At 43.9% G+C, this 20,665-nt stretch overlaps 1 protein-coding gene across 10 annotated transcripts in view; it reads right to left on the reverse strand.

The window, feature by feature from the left end:
- The window catches only part of LOC311102890 (E3 ubiquitin-protein ligase HECTD1-like), a 40,857-nt gene that overhangs the window by 14,834 nt on the left and 5,358 nt on the right, over window positions 1-20,665 (reverse strand). For 5 of the 10 annotated variants that reach the window (XM_084144359.1, XM_084144354.1, XM_084144358.1 and 2 more), the window contains 21 exons: window positions 18,693-18,974; window positions 17,909-18,179; window positions 17,536-17,612; window positions 16,601-16,699; window positions 16,234-16,348; window positions 15,909-16,083; window positions 14,782-14,920; window positions 14,340-14,510; window positions 13,950-14,172; window positions 13,464-13,727; window positions 9,885-9,961; window positions 8,559-8,693; window positions 8,067-8,216; window positions 7,756-7,850; window positions 7,546-7,651; window positions 4,655-4,789; window positions 4,421-4,560; window positions 3,972-4,295; window positions 3,690-3,856; window positions 3,255-3,431; window positions 581-1,411 (listed from right to left, as the gene is read on the reverse strand). In XM_084144359.1, coding sequence (XP_084000485.1) covers window positions 581-1,411; window positions 3,255-3,431; window positions 3,690-3,856; window positions 3,972-4,295; window positions 4,421-4,560; window positions 4,655-4,789; window positions 7,546-7,651; window positions 7,756-7,850; window positions 8,067-8,216; window positions 8,559-8,693; window positions 9,885-9,961; window positions 13,464-13,727; window positions 13,950-14,172; window positions 14,340-14,510; window positions 14,782-14,920; window positions 15,909-16,083; window positions 16,234-16,348; window positions 16,601-16,699; window positions 17,536-17,612; window positions 17,909-18,179; window positions 18,693-18,974 — 4,153 coding nt within the window. The remainder of the gene's footprint in view (window positions 1-580; window positions 1,412-3,254; window positions 3,432-3,689; window positions 3,857-3,971; window positions 4,296-4,420; window positions 4,561-4,654; window positions 4,790-7,545; window positions 7,652-7,755; window positions 7,851-8,066; window positions 8,217-8,558; window positions 8,694-9,884; window positions 9,962-13,463; window positions 13,728-13,949; window positions 14,173-14,339; window positions 14,511-14,781; window positions 14,921-15,908; window positions 16,084-16,233; window positions 16,349-16,600; window positions 16,700-17,535; window positions 17,613-17,908; window positions 18,180-18,692; window positions 18,975-20,665) is intronic. The other 5 variants (XM_084144351.1, XM_084144355.1, XM_084144353.1 and 2 more) reach the window with 3 other exon arrangements.

Genomic DNA, 20,665 nt, shown 5'->3' on the forward strand with positions numbered 1-20,665 from the left:
AAATACAATTTATTGGTGAAGCATTTGATTCTCCTTGGTTTAACAAAATAGCCTAATATTAGAGCAAAGAAAACCACAAAAAAACTGAAGCAAGAAAGCAAGAACACCATTCATATATATGAAGCCAGTATTTCTTCTTCTTGGCTAGATGAGTGTCTGTCCTGTTTCTTCCCTTTGTGTGGTGATCAAGAGTCAGATTAGCAATCATATCAATATTGAACGCAATATACAAAAGATATATACTTTTGTGATGTATTCATTCACAGTACTTTTTAAAAATAATTTTACATTGCCAGGACAAGTTTAATGTTGACTACTACTCCAGGTTAATGTACAAATGTGATAATGTATTACCGTACAAGCTGAAGCTAAACTCTATGTTTATGTAAAAGTGTGACCAAATCTCAAACCAAAGCTACAAGGCTCCTTCTACAAGTAATGCCAATAATGTCCAGTGAGCTGGCTGGGCAGTGGTCCCTTTATGTGCACTGAAGGCTGAGGAGGACTGAAGGCTGAGGACTGAGGGCTGCATGTATCCCATGCGTCCCTGGCCTGCAGACAGTAGAGGCTGAATACTCACTGGCAGTGCTCATGACGTTTCGTCCCAGTGTGTTGGTGTTGTTGTCGCTGCTGCTGCGGCTCAGGTTCATGTTGTTGGTGGCATTGGTGCGGGACATGTTAGGAGCCCGCCGCACAAACGACTCCATGAGGCTGGCCTCCCGTGACGACAGGTTGGGTACGCTGGCGCTGGAGCTCATGGGCGCGCCGGCCGCCAGCAGAGAGCTGACGGACAGACGGGCGCTGGCCACGGAACATAGAGGCCTCTGGGAAGCAGCCTCCTTACTGGAGGACTCGGACACGGAGCTGACGTCGGGCGAGCTGACGCTGACTAGTCCCATGGAGATGGCCGTGGCGTCTGCCTCCGCTTGCCTGTCCGCGCCCGCTTTCCGCTCGCCACCCTCCTCGGTGGTTAACGTGCTGGTGCTGGAGGCGGATCCGGCCTCGGCGGAGGACAGCACCACAATGGGCTCTTGGCCCTCAGCCCCGGGGATGCCACCACCAACCCCTAGTACCCCCCCCTGCTCCAGCAGGCTATCGGCCCGGCGCTCTACCTTGGTGGAGCTGAGACTGATATCGCTGCTGCTGGCCACACTACACACCGAGCTGCTACTGCCCTTCCGGCTGGAGGAGCTGGCCCCTGCAGCCGAGGAGGAGCCGCCCTTGTCCGGACAGTTATTTTTCACCAGGCTGCTCCAGGACTGCGCTGTGCCTGAAACAGTGGATGAGACAGGTTTGGGTGACGGCGCAGACTCAGGGTCGTACCCTGGCGCAAGCTTGAGGTCAAATTTTCCTTCAGCACCCATACGATAAGAGTTTGAGCCACCAGCATCCCAGGTGACATCAATCCAGCCTGGAAAAGGATATGAATGTAGTGAGACCCAGCAGAGAGCAGACAGCAAGTCAAGACAGCAGCTCCGCTCGACACTGGACCAGATAACGTTGCTGTCACAAACATGGTTGTCTACAGGTGGGCTGAATACAGCTTCAGACTAGATCCATTATTCACCATCAGTATGCCATTCTATGCAGCTATGCTGAAGCTGATAGTCAGTATGTTAGCATTGTGCTGAATATTTAAACCAATCGCAAGTCAAATTGAGATATTGGATGTCTTGACAAAACTGTATGTTCTATTACTCTGGTCCAGGTGAAGCAATGAGATAGAGATCATGAGTTACAGAAAATGACAAAGCAAGGTAGAATTTTGCAAATGCAAAGCTGAAAGCCACTTGAGAAAAAGGAACTGAATAATATTTTTGTCAATGTAAATATAATACAATTGCAATGGAGCCCATTCAGTGCTTGCAAATTGTGACATCAACATGCACTCAGCTGATTGATGGAGACAATTAGTCAAAAAGTATTTAAACACACTGGAAACATGGCTGCCCAGAGATCTAACAGATAGCGAAGGAGGAAATGCTTGTACAAGTATGAAAAGGTTACCTGGTAAGTTGGGGGAGAGGGGGAGGGTTGCACTTCAAAATATCAAACTAATAACAAAAAGGGTATAATGGTAGTGACAGTTTGCAAGTTTAGTCAAATACGTAAATGATAATGGGAGTGGTTTTAAAAGACGTTTGGCATACAGAGATGGGTAATATGTAATCCTTTTCACGCCCCTTGTATTTAATCATAAAAAATAAAGGTTAAATTTAAAATAAATAAAATAATGCAGGGAAGGAGAGCAATAGGAGGATGAGCCCCACGTAATGCAGTCTAGTCACACAGCAGAGCAGTAGCACTGACTCTGATCAAACACTAGGCTGCTCTGTAGTCAGTGCTCAGCCTCTACAGTTAGATAAAGTGCTTTTGAAGGTTATTATTTATCCTTCATTAACATAAAGCATTGCCTTATTTGCCAATAGGGATGAAGAGGAGGAAGTAGGCCTATAGTGTGAGGTCAGAAGAAGCAGGTTAATTAATAGGCCTATAGTGTGAGGTCAGAAGAAGCAGGTTAATTAATAGGCCTATAGTGTGAGGTCAGAAGAAGTAGGTTAATTAATAGGCATATAGTGTGAGGTCAGAAGCAGAAGAGAAAGCCTTCAGTTGGAAAACCAGGAACAAAGACTGGACCGTTTGGAAATGTTGAGTTGCATCGCCCACAATCCACCTGTACAATGTCTTATACAGACATTGTTTTTAAAGTTACTGATCAGGGTTATAGAAAAAAAAATTTTATGCAAGGACATAATGAACAACTGCTGGTTGATTTCTTCTGGCTGACCCCACCACCCCACAGCATTTAACATACAAAAGTGAGACTTTTCTACGAGCGTTAGTAATAGAGGTATGCTCCTCAAAGCATATAAATGCACTTGATGTTCACAATTTGTTTTGTTGTTGGTCTACCATATTTATCAATGACTCCATTGTTACTAGTTTTTGCACATCCTATGTTCAATCGTCATAGTTACATAGCCCGATTTCTCTGAACGACTATTATAAACACTCCCCACTGTCTACGTGATAATGATGGGGTGACGTATGGGTTTATTCTGGGATAAAGCTCTGCATTATGTCCTGCTTTAGCAGTTGAAACATGCATCATCTTGTCAGCCGACTAAGTCCAGCAGAACATTTCTTAACAAACACTTTCTTCATATAAAAACAAAAGCTTTCTATGCAAGCTGTGTGGGTGTTCAGTTCCACACAGAGGGATGTTTTATTAGATAGTGGGGCTCGTGTCTTACCGTTATGGGCCTCCCCCGTCACCGTACCCTCTCCTGCTGGGTTGCCATCCTGGTCTCTCCACTTCCAGTCGATGCCCCGCACCACGCGCGCCCCAGGCACTATGTACTTCATCACCTGGGAGCGGAACAGACGCCGCTGCCTGCGCAGGTTGGCCTCCGCTTCCTTCACTGCTTTACCTGTAGAAGGGAGAAGGAGATTGGTCAGATTGCTTTGCATCGTTCAAATCTAATGAATAATGACTCATAAACATACTACAACCAGTGTCTCAGCAAAAAGAGTGCTCCACGCACACACACGTTGTTAAAATACTTTCGTGTTTTGAATGTTTCTTGACAGCAGTGGCAAGATCTTAGACCCCCAAAGAGCAAGCAGAAGTGGCAAGGCCAAATCCCCTAGACAGAAGAAACCGAGAGAACCCAGGCGCAGACTCTTACCTAGCTGGTCCTCACACACGCCACTGACGGTGCCGTAGATCTCCAGGCCTGACAGAGACAGGTAGTGAGTCTGCCCGCTGGCATTCTTCCCCATCTGCTTGATGCGGATGTGTCTCCAGCCCTGTTTCTCCTCTTTGGACGGGTCCAGAGGCCAAGTGGCCGTGGACCTTCATGACAGGAGACAAACTCACTGTCAGAATCCGCCTTATAGGTTTAGGGTCCTGAGTTCTAACCATAAGCTCCTGGATATAGGCCCTTGTGACTGGGACAAGGCTTACTTACCCTGGCTCGTTGAGGCTGCAGTCCTCCATGTGGTTGTAGAGACTCATCCAGGTCTGGCCGTCTTTGGACACCTGGAACACCCAGTTCCTGAGGGCGGAGCGGCCGTAGCCACGGGCGTGGCGGAGGGTGTAGGCCGAGGGGATGACCCACAGGCCCAGGTCGATGGCGAACCAGGCGTTCTTATCGTCGTTGGTGTGGCAGTTGAGGGCAGAGCTGTCCCGACTCAGGATGTCCTCCAGTCGGCCATAGGGGAGATTACGACCCTCAGAAGAAGTCACTACCACCAGGCCGTAGGCTGCTGGGTTCACCCACTCATAGGCAGTCCTAGAGGCAGAGGAAACACACAAGTTTAATACAAGGTTATTTTCTAAATACTTTATTGTATTGTATAATAAGACTTTAGCTTATTATCAGGTCTTTACACATAAAGACGATGGGAGGAGACGTACTTTGCATTGGTGCCAATCCAGTAGACTATTCCGTTCTCGTCAAAATCATGCTGATGTCTGAATGTGAAGGTCTGTCCCTCTCTTAGCTTCCTGACGAAGATGAATGAGGATCTGTCAAAGTCGTACCACTGCTTGGCCACCTGGGGGAGAGAGGAGATGACTCTGAGACTGAACATGCTGAATGGACAGATAGAGAGAGAAGATTAAACATGGTTGAGGTAGAGGGGGTGGTACCATCTTGAGGAGGTACTGCTCCAGAGACTCCACGGTGGCCAGGGGCTCCATCTTCAGCATTCGCCCTGTACGGTCAATCAGCGCCGTCTCCCCAGGCGCACGCTCCAGACGGAAACGCAACCTCCTCGTCAGGATCTAAAACACACACACAGGAATTAGTTAGGGATGGGCATTTGACCTTTGACTGTTCGGGTACTCGTAGGATCCCCCCCCCCCCCCCCCCCATATACAGTGGTGAAAAAAAGTATTTAGTCAGCCACCAATTGTGCAAGTTCTCCCACTTAAAAAGATGAGAGGCCTGTAATTTTCATCATAGGTACACGTCAACTATGACAGACAAATTGAGAAAAAGAATTCCAGAAAATCACATTGTAGGATTTTTTATGAATTTATTTGCAAATTATGGTGGAAAATAAGTATTTGGTCACCTACAAAACAAGCAAGATTTCTGGCTCTCACAGACCTGTAACTTCTTCTTTAAGAGGCTCCTCTGTCCTCCACTCGTTACCTGTATTAATGGCACCTGTTTGAACTTGTTATCAGTATAAAAGACACCTGTCCACAACCTCAAACAGTCACACTCCAAACACCACTATGGCCAAGACCAAAGAGCTGTCAAAGGACACCAGAAACAAAATTGTAGACCTGCACCAGGCTGGGAAGACTGAATCTGCAATAGGTAAGCAGCTTGGTTTGAAGAAATCAACTGTGGGAGCAATTATTAGGAAATGGAAGACATACAAGACCACTGATAATCTCCCTCGATCTGGGGCTCCACGCAAGATCTCACCCCGTGGGGTCAAAATGATCACAAGAACGGTGAGCAAAAATCCCAGAACCACACGGGGGGACCTAGTGAATGACCTGCAGAGAGCTGGGACCAAAGTAACAAAGCCTACCATCAGTAACACACTACGCCGCCAGGGACTCAAATCCTGCAGTGCGAGACGTGTCCCCCTGCTTAAGCCAGTACATGTCCAGGCCCGTCTGAAGTTTGCTAGAGTGCATTTGGATGATCCAGAAGAGGATTGGGAGAATGTCATATGGTCAGATGAAACCAAAATATAACTTTTTGGTAAAAACTCAACTCGTCGTGTTTGGAGGACAAAGAATGCTGAGTTGCATCCAAAGAACACCATACCTACTGTGAAGCATGGGGGTGGAAACATCATGCTTTGGGGCTGTTTTTCTGCGAAGGGACCAGGACGACTGATCCGTGTAAAGGAAAGAATGAATGGGGCCATGTATCGTGAGATTTTGAGTGAAAACCTCCTTCCATCAGCAAGGGCATTGAAGATGAAACGTGGCTGGGTCTTTCAGCATGACAATGATCCCAAACACACCACCCGGGCAACGAAGGAGTGGCTTCGTAAGAAGCATTTCAAGGTCCTGGAGTGGCCTAGCCAGTCTCCAGATCTCAACCCCATAGAAAATCTTTGGAGGGAGTTGAAAGTCCGTGTTGCCCAGCGACAGCCCCAAAACATCACTGCTCTAGAGGAGATCTGCATGGAGGAATGGGCCAAAATACCAGCAACAGTGTGTGAAAACCTTGTGAAGACTTACAGAAAACATTTGACCTGTGTCATTGCCAACAAAGGGTATATAACAAAGTATTGAGAAACTTTTGTTATTGACCAAATACTTATTTTCCACCATAATTTGCAAATAAATTCATAAAAAATCCTACAATGTGATTTTCTGGATTTTTTCCCCTCATTTTGTCTGTCATAGTTGACGTGTACCTATGATGAAAATTACAGGCCTCTCTCATCTTTTTAAGTGGGAGAACTTGCACAATTGGAGGCTGACTAAATACTTTTTTCCCCCACTGTATATATTCAGTCAATAAAAAAAAACAAGTGCAATTTAAGATACATTTATTGAAACCGTAATATCAACTGGTTATATTATATTGTGGAACACAATCTTCAAAAAGGTAGTAACACCTCAGCAGTGGCGCTTGCTTGTAGAAGCCTGTGGCTGTGCAACAGTATAGCATTGTTTTGTTAATTTAGCAGACAAGACGCTCTTATTTACTAAGCCCTTATCACAGTCAAGACACGCCTATTTAATAGTAAAATAAAAGCTGGTAATATAACAGAATAAAATACAACAGAATAGTGCGAAGTGATTCGCATCTCGCGTCAAAGAGTGATAATTTGAAACAGTGCTCAATTTGTTAGGATTACAAACCAAAATCTGTCTTTTCAATATACAGATGTTCAATCTTAGTTTATTATGCCTGTTCCTTGGAATTTTCTAAATGGATTAACAATTCTACATTGAACACTGCATGGATATGAATTATGGCCAGGACATCTGTTTGGTTAGCTTAATGGTCAGCTTAATGATTGTGATGAAAATACACTATGTCTTTATCAAACTAATGTTTTAGCATATTTTCAGTGTGGAACCTGTCTATATTTAGGGGGATTATAGCCTAGGCTAACCAATTCTAAATGCCACTAGCAGTTCGCAAAGTAGGGTCGTCACTAACGTTAGTTACCACAGACACAATGTCATAAACCCTGCCTGTTTTTACAAAATCTGATTTTAAACCTAACCTTAACCACACTTAACCTTAAATTAAAACCAAAAAGCTTATTTTTGTTTTGATTATTTGACAATTTTGACTGTGGCAACTGCAAAGTAGCCTAAGCGGAAAATGATGCAATTATTCCAAAACTGCCAAATAGATAAACCAAATAGTTTTACAGTATTAAAAAAAAAAAAAAAGTGATCTCTGGTTAAAGATTGAGTTTTGATGTCAGTTCGAGTACTCAATTACTCATGCCCATCCCTAGAATTAGTTTTACAGGTCACTGGAACAAACAAAAACAACTGTCCCCCACCACTATACTACTGAGAGGTGTGGTGGAGGAGAGACACACCTGCAGGTTATAGGTGGAGCCTGGGGTGTCATACAGGTGCAGAGGTAACCTCTCAATGGACTCCAGGACTGCTAGTAGTTTGCGGATTAAGGCAACTGCGGGTCGGCTGAATGAATGGGAAAAACCAGGTGAGCCACTGGCAGATGTTTTTTTTTTTTACTACAATACATTAATACAAATAATTAATTATATAAAAGTCAGAATTATTACCTTTCATCATCTTCGTTTTCACTGAATGCGGTTTTAAATACATTTATTCTTTCCATTAATGGTTTACAATCATGTTTCATGTCAAGTTCCACACTCTGAAAAAGACAAAAACATTAATTGAGCAGGAGTTGGACTAATCACACAAAATATTCAGATTCAGAAAGCTTTATTGTCCCAACATTGAGGAAGTTAGTTACCCAGACAGTGTTGAGAAAAAGGCTTAGAAAGGAAGAGAACTCTGCAGCCCAGATGGCACCGTATTCCTGTATACAGTACTACCCTGTACACCTCATCCATCCCATCCTACTTACATTATTAAGAACTGTAAAAAGTGCTTGCACTAGGCCACTGCTGCACATTTCATAGGGGGAGATGGTGTTCTCATCCTTGAGAACCACAATCAAGTTTTCCAGAGCCGTCTTCATCAAGTCTCTCCATGTGTTCTCTCCCTCGATACACTGCTACAGAAACAAAACACATTTAACTTTCACAGCGTCAAACCTGTAGCCTACAGCTTCAGACAGCACAAACAAGAGAACAAAAAAACTCCATATCAGAGTGAGTCAATAATGAGGGGAAGTCATTCAAAATATCTACTTTGTTTTTTATGAATGTACCGATTTTACTGTAAATTGCATTGAGGTGCACTTTCCATAAAGTGTAAGTAGACATGAGTTTATGTCAATGTGTGTTGTGTGAGTGCTCCAGGGCGATTCCCCCACCTACCCGTCTGCTGGTAATCATAATGTTATCCGACTCTGACATACATTTAGGTTAGAGTTCATGTACTTTTTTTTCCCTACCTGTCTGTTGGTATGCAGCTCCCAAGCAGACTCCAGCTGGGTGGCGATGTTCCTCAGGGTGACCACCACCCCTCTGGGCATGCTCTCTACCGCCTTGAAGTGGTCATCATACAGGTCTCTGGCCATGGTCTTCACCTGCATTTGACGTTTTAGCTGTTTAGCAGACGCTCGTATCCAGAGCCACTTACAAATCAGTACATTCAACTAAGGTAGGTAACACAACATAGGAACAGACAAGGAGGGGCTCTAGGCTCACTGGGTGTTAAGGAAAGCGTGAGGGATAACTAGCATAAAACCTGCTGTTAGGCTTGGGCGGTACACCGGGTATTTGGAAATAGCCAAGGGATGGTTTTCCAATACCGTTTAAACTATTTATTTGAAGTTTTGTTATTTACAAATTGGAATATTTGCAGCTACTTTTTAAGTAAATACCTGCAGTCAACTTGTGAAATATGATAAAGAAGATTGTGTTCTTCATTTCACCTGTCAGATAAATGTTTCATCATGAAGCTTACCAGTAGTAGTACCCAGTCCCGTGGTGTTTGTTTACAAGCACACAATGACGAGAGACCGGAGCCTTATGAGTCACTCACTGTTGTTCAGCACAAGTCAGGTGATCTAGTTACAGTATGGAATTCACAACTAAATGTTTGCCAGCTAGATATCTTATAACTATTAAGTGAACTGTCTAAAATGTGCCAAATGCTCTGTAGTTGTACATTTGGTTCGCTAATGTAGTAGCTACTTACCTATCTAGCTAAGTGGTTAGCTTCTTCCAAAATATGTCTAATATTAGTTTTGTGCGTGCAGTAAACTGGGAGCAGCATTTTTGAGTTACTTGTAATAACTTCATGAGCTGGGATGTCTGTCCTGAAAATAGTTTAGGTCAGAGACTGTATAAAATGTTCACAATGCGCTCGTTAGCATTCTCTATGGGATTTTACATGTAATTGTTAGCATTGCTAACCTTCGGATTACAAAGGCTCAGTGGAGTTTGAAAATAACGCCCCCTATGTTCAGTGTCGGTATTACCGAAGATCCCTGCACGGAACAAGGCCGGTGTAAAGGTATGACAATCTGGATACCGCCCAAGCCTACCTGCTGTTTATTAAACAGAAGAATGATGTGACGGCTAAACTAGATGGATAATATGTCATGTGTTCTAAAGCAACAAAAAAAAAAAACTGTGTCCCTGTGACAATAGACAAAGTAATCTTCTAAATTCAGGAAGGAGGAAGCTGGCTTAAAAAAATCTAATAAAAAAAAACAACCTGTGAAAACACTGAACAGCAGACGGACTTCACTGCTAGAAAACAAAACATCCACCTTTTGTTTTGTTTTCTCCAATTTGGATTTGAGCTTTCTTCCCCTCTTTCCAGTCCAGCCAGTCACAAATTCTGACCCTGTACAACACAACACAAACAGAGAAGAAAAACTATAAGACAATCCCCATCAAATGCAGGCCATCACCACATCATTCTAGTAGAGGATAACTTTACATTTTTCTTTACACACACATATACACATACAATACATGACCAAAAGTATGTGGACACCTGCTCATCGAACATCTCTTTCCAAAATCATGGGCATTAATATGGAGTTGGTCCCCCCTTTGCTGCTATAACAGCTGCCACTCTTCTAGGAAGGCTTTCCACTAGATGTTGGAACATTGCTGCGGGGACTGATGTCGGGGCGATTAGGCCTGGCTCGCAGTCGGCATTCCAATTAATCCCAAAGACTTTCGATGGGGTTGAGGTCAGGGCTCTGTGCAGGCAGTTTTTCCACACCGATCGACAAACCATTTCTGTATGGACCTCGCTTTGTGCACGGGGGTATTGTCATGCTGAAACAGGAAAGGGCCTTCCCCAAACTGTTGCCTCAAAGTTGGAAGCACAAAATCGTCTAGAATGTCATTGTATGCTGTAGCGTTAAGATTTCCCTTCACTGGAACTAAAGGGGCCTAGCCCAAACCATGAAAAACAGCCCCAGACCATTATTCCTCCTCCACCAAACTTTACAGTTTGCACTATGCATTCGGGCAGGTAGCGTTCTCCTGGCATCCGCCAAACCCAGATTAGTCCGTCGGACTACCAGATGGTGAAGCATGATTCATCACTCCAGAGAACGCGTTTCCACTGCTCCGGAGTCCAATGGCGGTGAGCTTACACCACTCCAGCCGATGCTTGGCATTGTGCATGGTGATCTTAGGCTTGTGTGCGGCTGCTCGGCCATGGAAACTCATTTCATGAAGCTCCCGACGAACAGTTCTAGTGCTGATGTTGCTTCCAGAGGCAGTTTGGAACTCGGTAGTGAGTTCCACTACAGCACTCGGCAGTCCCATTCTGTGAGAAGAAAAAACTCAGCCATATCAGTGAGTCAATAATGAGGGGAAGTGACCTACCACTTCGCGGATGAACAATTGTTGCTCCTAGACGTTTCCACTTCACAACAGCAGCACTTATAGCTGACCGGGGAAGCTCTAGCACGGCAGAAATGTGATAAACTGGAAAGGTGCCTATGACAGTGCCACGTTGAAAGTCACTGAGCTCTTCAGTAAGGCCATTCTACTGCCAATGTTTGTCTATGCAGATTGCATGGCTGTGTGCTGGATTTTAGACACCTGTCAGCAACGGGTGTGGCTGAAATAGCCAAATCCAATCATTTGAAGGAGTTTCCACATATTTTTTTTATTTATAATAATAATAATAATAATAATAATAATAATAATAATAATAATAAGCCATTTAGCAGACGCTTTTATCCAAAGCGACTTACAGTCATGCGTGCATACATTTTTGTGTATGGGTGGTCCCGGGGATCGAACCCACTACCTTGGCGTTACAAGCGCCGTGCTCTACCAGCTGAGCTACAGAGGACCACATATTTATAGTCCATCTCAGGGTTTTCGTTAGTCGGTAATAGCCGGCTTTTAGCCACAATTGTTTTTGAAAAGCCGATGAATAAAAAATTGCCACCGGCCATTTGTCCGGGAATAGAAAACAAATCCCATTGAGAAAATGCTTTTTAGCCTATTCATTGATGGAAAATCCAGTTGCTGTAAATACATTTGACCGATCATGCTTATTGGTCTTTGGGTTAATTTGCATAATTTAGTGGAATTAAATTGCCGGGTGTATATTCGTTATGGATCTTATAAATTTTGGGGCCATGATTAAAAAAATCCTACTCTTTTTCTTTCTCAACTGATAATTGAAGTGCACTTCCCATTCGCTATTCAAATGCTTAAGCGCGCTACACAACACATTGCAATGAGCTGGAGGCAGTACGCATTTTGAAAACATATGGCTACTTAATTGTTTGAAACCAGAACGTTTCACTACATATTATGAGGAATGTTTTACCTTTCTTCAAAGTAGCCTAGGCAAAACCCAACCATATCCGTGGAGCAGTGGAGGCTCCTCAGAGGTGGAAGGGGAGGACAATCCTCAGTGATTATTTATTTTTTAACAGTGAAACATAAAAAAAGGTTATCCTTTTTAGATAAAACTATACTATGTTCACGTCACCAAATAATTGATTAAAACACTGTTTTGCAATGAAGGTCTAAAGTAGCCACAACAGCACTCTGTAGGGTAGCACCATGGTGTAGACGGAGAACAGCTAGCTTCCGTCCTCCTCTGGGTACATTGACTTCAATACAAAACCTAAAAGGCTCATGGTTTTCACCCCCTTCCATAGACTAACACAGTAATTATGACAACTTCCGGAGGACGTCCTTCCAACCTTTCAGAGCTCTTGCAGCATGAACTGACATGTTGTCCATCCAATGAATCTAGTAATGAAAGCATAAGCTAGCTAGCACTGCAGTGCATAAAATGTGGTTGGTAGTTGACTCAGAGAAAGACAATAGATGAAAAGTCAAAAATGAAGGAGAAGCAAGAGAGATATTTAGTCATTTATTTTTACTTAGCTAGCAAATGCAGCTAGCTAGTTTAGTCTACTCAAACATAGGGATGCCATGTTAGCTAGCTGGCTATGACAATCCAACACAACACTGGATCTCTTCCAAGTCAAGGTAAGCTTTTGGTTTTACTAATTTATTGCCACCGGGGCCTGCCGGAGTAACTGCTAAACTGCTTACTGACTGTACACAGTACTGCATGATTGTAGCGGCCAAGAGTGTGCAAAGCTGTCATCAAGGCAAAGGGTGGCTATTTGAAGAATGTTAAATATAAAATATATTTATTTGTTTATTGGTTACTACATGATTCCATATGTGTTATTTCATAGTTGATGTCTTCACTATTATTCTACACTGTAAAAAACAGTACAAATAAAGAAAAACCCTTGAATGAGTAGGTGTCAAAACTTTTGACTGGTAGTGTATATTAGCTTAAATTATGACTATCCAATCTACTAATCACGAATAGTAGGCTATTTTACATAAGTCCGCAAATGTGATGATGCATGGAATGCTTTATTATAAAGATGCAAGGTGAAAATATGCTTCCCCAAACATGAAACTCACACGCCACCTATGTATAGGCTAGTGATTTTGCTGTTCATTACTCTAGAAAAGTAAATGTGGACAGTTATTCTAACATCTTCAAAGTGCGCGGTAAGGACACACGTCATTGCATCCTCGACTTGTATGTTCTGTTAAAATGAATTACCATAATCTAAAATCAGATTTTTGTCATTCTGAGCACTGTGGGTGGACGCCCTAATCAGGTTATGGTACATTTCTCAAATGTCCGGTAAATTAAAATGCTGCTGGTCAAATGTCCGGTGCCACATTTTCATAACGGAAACCCTGAGATGAGATGTATAAATAAATGAGAGAGAGATTAATCTATAAACGATTTAGGCACATTTAACTACAGAATTAAATACAACATGAATTATAATGATCTATATGCACTGAAGTTCAAACTAACTGACCTAGTGATGTTTCAGCGGTGAAGGAGTGCTTGGTGCCCCTGTTGGACTCGAACACGAAGCCGGGCAGGTCCTCCTTGAGGATGGTGGCCTGCTGTCCGTCAGAGTTGTGGATGGCGATCTCTCCCTCCTTCAGGCAGGTCAGGGACCAGTTCCCCACCGTCAGCTTGGTGGGACCCATTGCAGACAGGATGGGCTGGCTGGCTGTCACAGGCTTCACCTGGCTCCGGGCACGCTGCAGCTTCTCCAGAAACTCACTACGACTTTCTGGGTAGGTAGTACATTAGAGGAATTGGAACAGTTTGATGTTGGTTGTGCTATCACCATTATAATACGGTTATTCACTTGTTACAACTGCATGTACATGAGTGGAAGGAGCTCATTCTGGCCTTAATTCTGATAAGAGATGGAGAGGAATAGGTAACTAGTTGAGGGAAGTTCAAGTCATAACATACCAGGTCAATTGAGAAGGTATGTAGCTAGGTCTACCTGAGCTGTCGGAGCCTCCCTCGGGGCTGCCGCTGGAGTACATTGTGGCCAGCTTGCCATCCAGGATGAAGCGGAACCATCCGTTGGAGCCGTTGGAGAGCTCCAAGGCTGCAGCGTCACTCCAGATGTACAGGCAGTCCCTCCCCCTGATAATGGACCAGTCACGCCAGTGGTAGGGCTTCCCCTGCTGCACCTCTTTAGCATCCTCCTGTGGCTCATCCTCCTGGTGAATCAAGAGACATTTACATCTTGTAGCAGACGCTCTCATCCAGAGATTACAAAATATATTTAAATAATACATTTTCTTTGCGGAACGCTTTTTATTACACACAGAAATCACAAAGCTCTATCAGTGCATATTTGGACTGCATTAGGGCGTTCTTATCACACCTTCTCTGGTTTGGACACCTCCTCGTTCTCATCGTCTGAGGTGGGTCCAGCCAGAGTGGACACCTTGTTGATGACGCCCAGTCTAGCCAGCTGGTCCAGGAAGACGTCTCCACCCTTGTCCACCAGGTCTCTGATGATCTGCAGCGCCAGCAGGTGACCGTCATCATCGTCCTGTACAGGAAGAGACACCACATTTAACTTAGCCTGTGGATGACTAGAAAGCTGGTGCAACTACATTTATTTTTAACAGGCATTAGGTTATTGGTGGACGTTGTTAACAGTGGAGGATCACACACACACACACACACACACACCTCCTGATCGAGCACAGTGGAACACACACATACACAAAGAGATGGATGTTATGTAGTGCCATACCTCCTGATCCAGCACAGTGGAACACACACATACACAAAGAGATGGATGTTATGTAGTGCCATACCTCCTGATCCAGCACGGTGGCGGTGATCTCCACTAGCACGGTGGGCAGGTTGTGACCGGCATCAGAGTCACACACCTCCTTCAGCAGCACTTCACAGCTGTAGTGGATCATCTTCCTGATCAGAGCCAGGCTAGCTTTCCTGTAAGGGACAGAGGGAAGACGTGGAAATACTTTTTCCCCCCACTGTATGTGCGGTATTTCTATGCTTTCCGTTCTTTTGCTTTAGGTTTTGTACACCAGCTTCAAACAGATGAAACTACAATATTTTTGGTTATTGAAAATATATTTTACTGCGGTTTAGATGGTACAATGATTCTCTGAACGATACACTGAGTGCTTGTTTTGTCACATAAACTGAAATTAGGCAAACTATTAGAATTCTAGCAACCAGGAAATGGCGGAGCGATTTCTGCATATTGCACCTTTAATGCAGGGGTTTCCAAACTTTTTTGGCCGGCTACCCCATTTTGATATTTAAATTTTTTTGAGACCCAACATTAATTTGGGCTATGACAGTTTATTTACAAATCAGTCTGACAGTATTTTTGAAAGTATTTCAATCTGAAGACAGTATGGTTTGAAGTGACTGAAATGCATCAGAAAGGTATTGGGAACTTCAGAAGATCATCAGGCAATAATGTTGTATGATCTTCTGTGTAGAAAATAAACTTATCGTTGATGATTTTCTCCCCCCCAGTCTAATTTAGTGCCTGGTCTTGTCCACTCGGTTCTAATGGCCCACTATATGTGGGTATAGTAGAGGGAAACAGTATGTACGCACGTGTTCCTGAGAGTCCTACAGTATCTTTCAGTGATGGGGTCATCATATTTTGTAGCTTAAACCATTCAAAAGATAGAGCCACATTTATAGTAAGAATAAATAATTACAACCGCATCTAGCGGCTACCAGAAGTTACTTGCGTAACCTCGGTTCTATGAACCAAGCGCTAATTTTCTCTCGCGACCCCCTTTTCAAATCACACAACCCATAGTTTGGGAAACCCTGTGTTAATGGATTTGTATATGTCCCTATTCAAATAAAAATGCATTCAGGACCTCAGTAATATATACATCTCTGTGAGCTTAGACAAAGGTCCTTTGGTCAAGTGATTCAAAGTTGTGTTTACCTAATAGAAGGTAGCATGGTTTGCTGAAAGGTTTGTGCAAATACTGGTAGCAGCCTCTTCAGGTAGATGGGGGCCATCTCAGGGTCTCCTTTAGGTTCACTAGCCTCCTCCTCCTCTTTGTTCACATCTTTCTTCTTCTTGTCCTCTCCTTTGTTAACGGGGCACATCCAGTCTCCTTCAGAACAGGAGAGAAGAGAACACAACAAGTTGTCAAATAACCACTGTCCTTCTTTATTCTCTGATGATGGGCATGAGCCACTGACGACCAAAGCTTTTCATGGAAGTCAGTCGGCAGCACAGCTGTTAATATATTGTTATAACTCACCAGGAGACTGGAGGATGGCTACAACCTCACTGTGGCCACGCTCCCTTGCTTTGTCCAGGGGGGTTTTCCCATCTTCATCTCTGAGGTCAGGGTTGGCTCCATGTCGCAGTAGAGTCTATCGACACAGAGGAAAATGATGCTTACTAGGGGAACATACATAGGTCTGCCTGCATTTCCAAACAACATATACAGGAGGAGGATAGTGTGCACACGCAAAAACGTTTTTTTTCTATTCATTGAAATCAATATATAAACCAGGGCCCAACAGTCCAGCTGCTGGGCCTTTGTCAAGGGATGTTGGTAGAAAAAAACAGCAGTTAGAGCGTTAGAAGAGATTTCCTCTAAAGGTTAAAGAGACCATAACTACCTTTGCTACTTGAGGCCGTCCAAAACAGGCAGCGTAGTGGAGGGAGGAGGACCTCTGACCTCTGTTGACATCAGCACCTCTTTCACACAGGAACTCAACCTGGGACATCAACCACAACAAACAGGGGTTATTCAACAGGGTCCTGATAATTAAGGCACGCAAAGAACAACCTTTTACAACATTTTGGAACAGCAGGTTTGTTATTGGACTCTCCTTGTTTCAGTCCATTTTCTTCTGTTTGGTGCCTAATGAATACAACGTGACAGACCTGTGTGGTGGTCTGGCTTCGAGGTGACAAACAAGACATTATTCAACCAAACTCTAGTAATCCGTCTGCATTAGGCCAGATTATGCATACACAGCATTCATTCAGGTGTGTGCTGCTGCTTGTTGCTATGGACACCTATTGACAGAACCTTGAGCCCTTCCTGCAGCATAACAGGGAAGAGATGCTGTCCTTAAAGTGATACTTTGGGATTTTGTCAAACTACCCTTTATCTACCAGAGTCAGATGAAGTCATGGATACCATTTGTATGTCTCTGTGTCCAGTATGAGAGATGAGAGATAGTTTAGTATAGGTATATGGGTATGCTAGCAGATACCCATAGACTTCCAGTCACTACGCTAACGCCAGTAAGCAATTATGCTAGCGCTAGTTAGCAACTTCCTTCAACTGCGCGCAGAGACATAAAAATGGTATCCACAAGTTCATCAGACTATGGGGAAGTAGATAAAGGGCCTCATTGCCAAAATCCCGAAGTATCCCTTTAATTCCTCTGGCACAATGAACCATTCTGTTCTGTTCGAGCACTTAATGGTCACCATAATGTACTGGGTAATCATGTTGTTGTTACAAGGCTGAAAAAACTATTACAATTGCCCTGTAAAGAGATGGAGGGATACGAGACTCAGTCTAAAATAGCTAACATCTTACCATTTCCTGTGTGCCAAATGCAGAGGCCCAGTTCAAAAGAGTCTGCCCGACATCATCCATGAAATTCACTTCAAAGGCTGCAACATAGGAACAATTTTCAGGAATTGAATAAGCGTGCTCAATAACAGCTGATACTTGATCATAAACTTGACATATTTACCATTATGCAAACAAACGGCTGAAATGAATTAGGGAAAAAATAAGGCACCATTACACCAGATTGGACAAACTTCCTCTGCCACATCACTAAACTACCTCCAGACAGACCAACAGACAGAAAAACCACATGGCATAGGATATATCTGGGTCCCAAATGGTACCCTATTCCATTTAAAGTGCATTACTGTTGACCCGATATTATCCATCCACCCACCTCCGGTGTCGATGGCGTCGATGAGAGCGTCTGTGTCTTTGCTGCGGATACAGTCGATGAGCTGTCGGTGGGAGCGCTCCCCGGAGCTGTCCAGCCGTCGCAGGCCCGGGATGCGTCCTGTTGAGCCAGCGGTGGATTTGGGCAGAGCCTTGCGGCCCTCGAACAGCAGCACAAGCAGCAGGTCCACCAGACGCATGGTGTCCAGGACACAGCGCTCGTCCCCCTGCAGGGCACTCTCCATGGAGTCAGGCAGCGCAGAGCGCAGCAGATCCTATACACACAGGAAATACACAGGGAGGAGGCAAAAGAAAAACACAGCTTCTATGATTATCCCATTATTCTCTTATACTAGTCCTATTGTCACTTCAGAATAGCTCTCATTACAATACAGCTCTCTTCACTAATATATTCTGAAACTAGATCCTTTCAACGTTTATTTTTTATTACTGTTAGCTTTCAAGATATTGCAGTTCATACATTAACATTCTGTGCCAATAAAATTGCTATGGAATAAATGATGAATCCTTACTGATACAGAAGTGTGTCCCAGAGGGCTCATAACACCAGATACAGCCACCAAAAATCAAACTGCAATAATTTGACAAGAAGGCTGAGGACATAAAATAAAAGCCATCTAATAAAACTTATCTCAGGGAGTAGTCCCTTTGAGATATGGGCTGGTCCTTAAAGACTCACATTCAGAAAGGTATTTTGTACCAACAATTGGCATTTTGATTTGTAACTGTATTATATTTTTACAAGACCAAATGTAAAATGTCCTTACATGGGTGACGAGGGGAGAGCCTCTGCACAGCGTGGACAGCAGGCTAACGATGGTAGACACCTGGTTGGAGAGTTTGGAGTCGGCGGCGGTGGGTTGGGCCCCAGTGGAGGTCCGGCCTGGCTTACAGGTGGAGGAGGGGCCGGAGACCGTGCCCCCTGCCGCCGCCATCCGGGACAGCAGCTCCTCTGTCAGACCGTGCTTGGCCAGTGGCGCGGGGTCCACCCCTCGACGGGTGAAGCGGTCCGCCAGGGAGGCGAAGCAGCGCAGAGCACCGTCAGACACCTGTCGATCAATGGATTGCATTTTCATCAATAACAATGCAATCATTTGCAACCAGACCTTTAAGCTGAAAATTGATTAATTGGATTTACAGTGGGGGAAAAAAAGTATTTAGTCAGCCACCAATTGTGCAAGTTCTCCCACTTAAAAAGATGAGAGAGGCCTGTAATTTTCATCATAGGTACACGTCAACTATGACAGACAAATTGAGAAAAGAAAATCCTGAAAATCACATTGTAGGATTTTTTATGAATTTATTTGCAAATTATGGTGGAAAATAAGTATTTGGTCACCTACAAACAAGCAAGATTTCTGGCTCTCACAGACCTGTAACTTCTTCTTTAAGAGGCTCCTCTGTCCTCCACTCGTTACCTGTATTAATGGCACCTGTTTGAACTTGTTATCAGTATAAAAGACACCTGTCCACAACCTCAAACAGTCACACTCCAAACTCCACTATGGCCAAGACCAAAGAGCTGTCAAAGGACACCAGAAACAAAATTGTAGACCTGCACCAGGCTGGGAAGACTGAATCTAAAATAGGTAAGCAGCTTGGTTTGAAAAAATCAACTGTGGGAGCAATTATTAGGAAATGGAAGACATACAAGACCACTGATAATCTCCCTCGATCTGGGGCTCCACGCAAGATCTCACCCCGTGGGGTCAAAATGATCACAAGAATGGTGAGCAAAAATCCCAGAACCACACAGGGGGACCTAGTGAATGACCTGCAGAGAGCTGGGACCAAAGTAACAAAGCCTACCATCAGTAACACACTACGCCGCCAGGGACTCAAATCCTGCAGTGCCAGACGTGTCCCCCTGCTTAAGCCAGTACATGTCCAGGCCCGTCTGAAGTTTGCTAGAGTGCATTTGGATGATCCAGAAGAGGATTGGGAGAATGTCATATGGTCAGATGAAACCAAAAGAGAACTTTTTGGTAAAAACTCAACTCGTCGTGTTTGGAGGACAAAGAATGCTGAGTTGCATCCAAAGAACACCATACCTACTGTGAAGCATGGGGGTGGAAACATCATGCTTTGGGGCTGTTTTTCTGCAAAGGGACAAGGACGACTGATCCGTGTAAAGGAAAGAATGAATGGGGCCATGTATCATGAGATTTTGAGTGAAAACCTCCTTCCATCAGCAAGGGCATTGAAGATGAAACGTGGCTGGGTCTTTCAGCGTGACAATGATCCCAAACACACCGCCCGGGCAACGAAGGAGTGGCTTCGTAAGAAGCATTTCAAGGTCCTGGAGTGGCCTAGCCAGTCTCCAGATCTCAACCCCATAGAAAATCTTTGGAGGGAGTTGAAAGTCTGTGTTGCCCAGCGACAGCCCCAAAACATCACTGCTCTAGAAGAGATCTGCATGGAGGAATGGGCCAAAATACCAGCAACAGTGTGTGAAGACTTACAGAAAACGTTTGACCTGTGTCATTGCCAACAAAGGGTATATAACAAAGTATTGAGAAACTTTTGTTATTGACCAAATACTTATTTTCCACCATAATTTGCAAATAAATTCATTAAAAATCCTACAATGTGATTTTCTGGATTTTTTTTTCTCATTTTGTCTGTCATAGTTGACGTGTACCTATGATGAAAATTACAGGCCTCTCTCATCTTTTTAAGTGGGAGAACTTGCACAATTGGTGGCTGACTAAATACTTTTTTCCCCCACTGTATATACCAC

This window comes from Coregonus lavaretus (genome assembly GCF_964263955.1).
Source record: "Coregonus lavaretus genome assembly, chromosome: 27".
NCBI classification, from domain to species: domain Eukaryota; kingdom Metazoa; phylum Chordata; class Actinopteri; order Salmoniformes; family Salmonidae; genus Coregonus; species Coregonus lavaretus.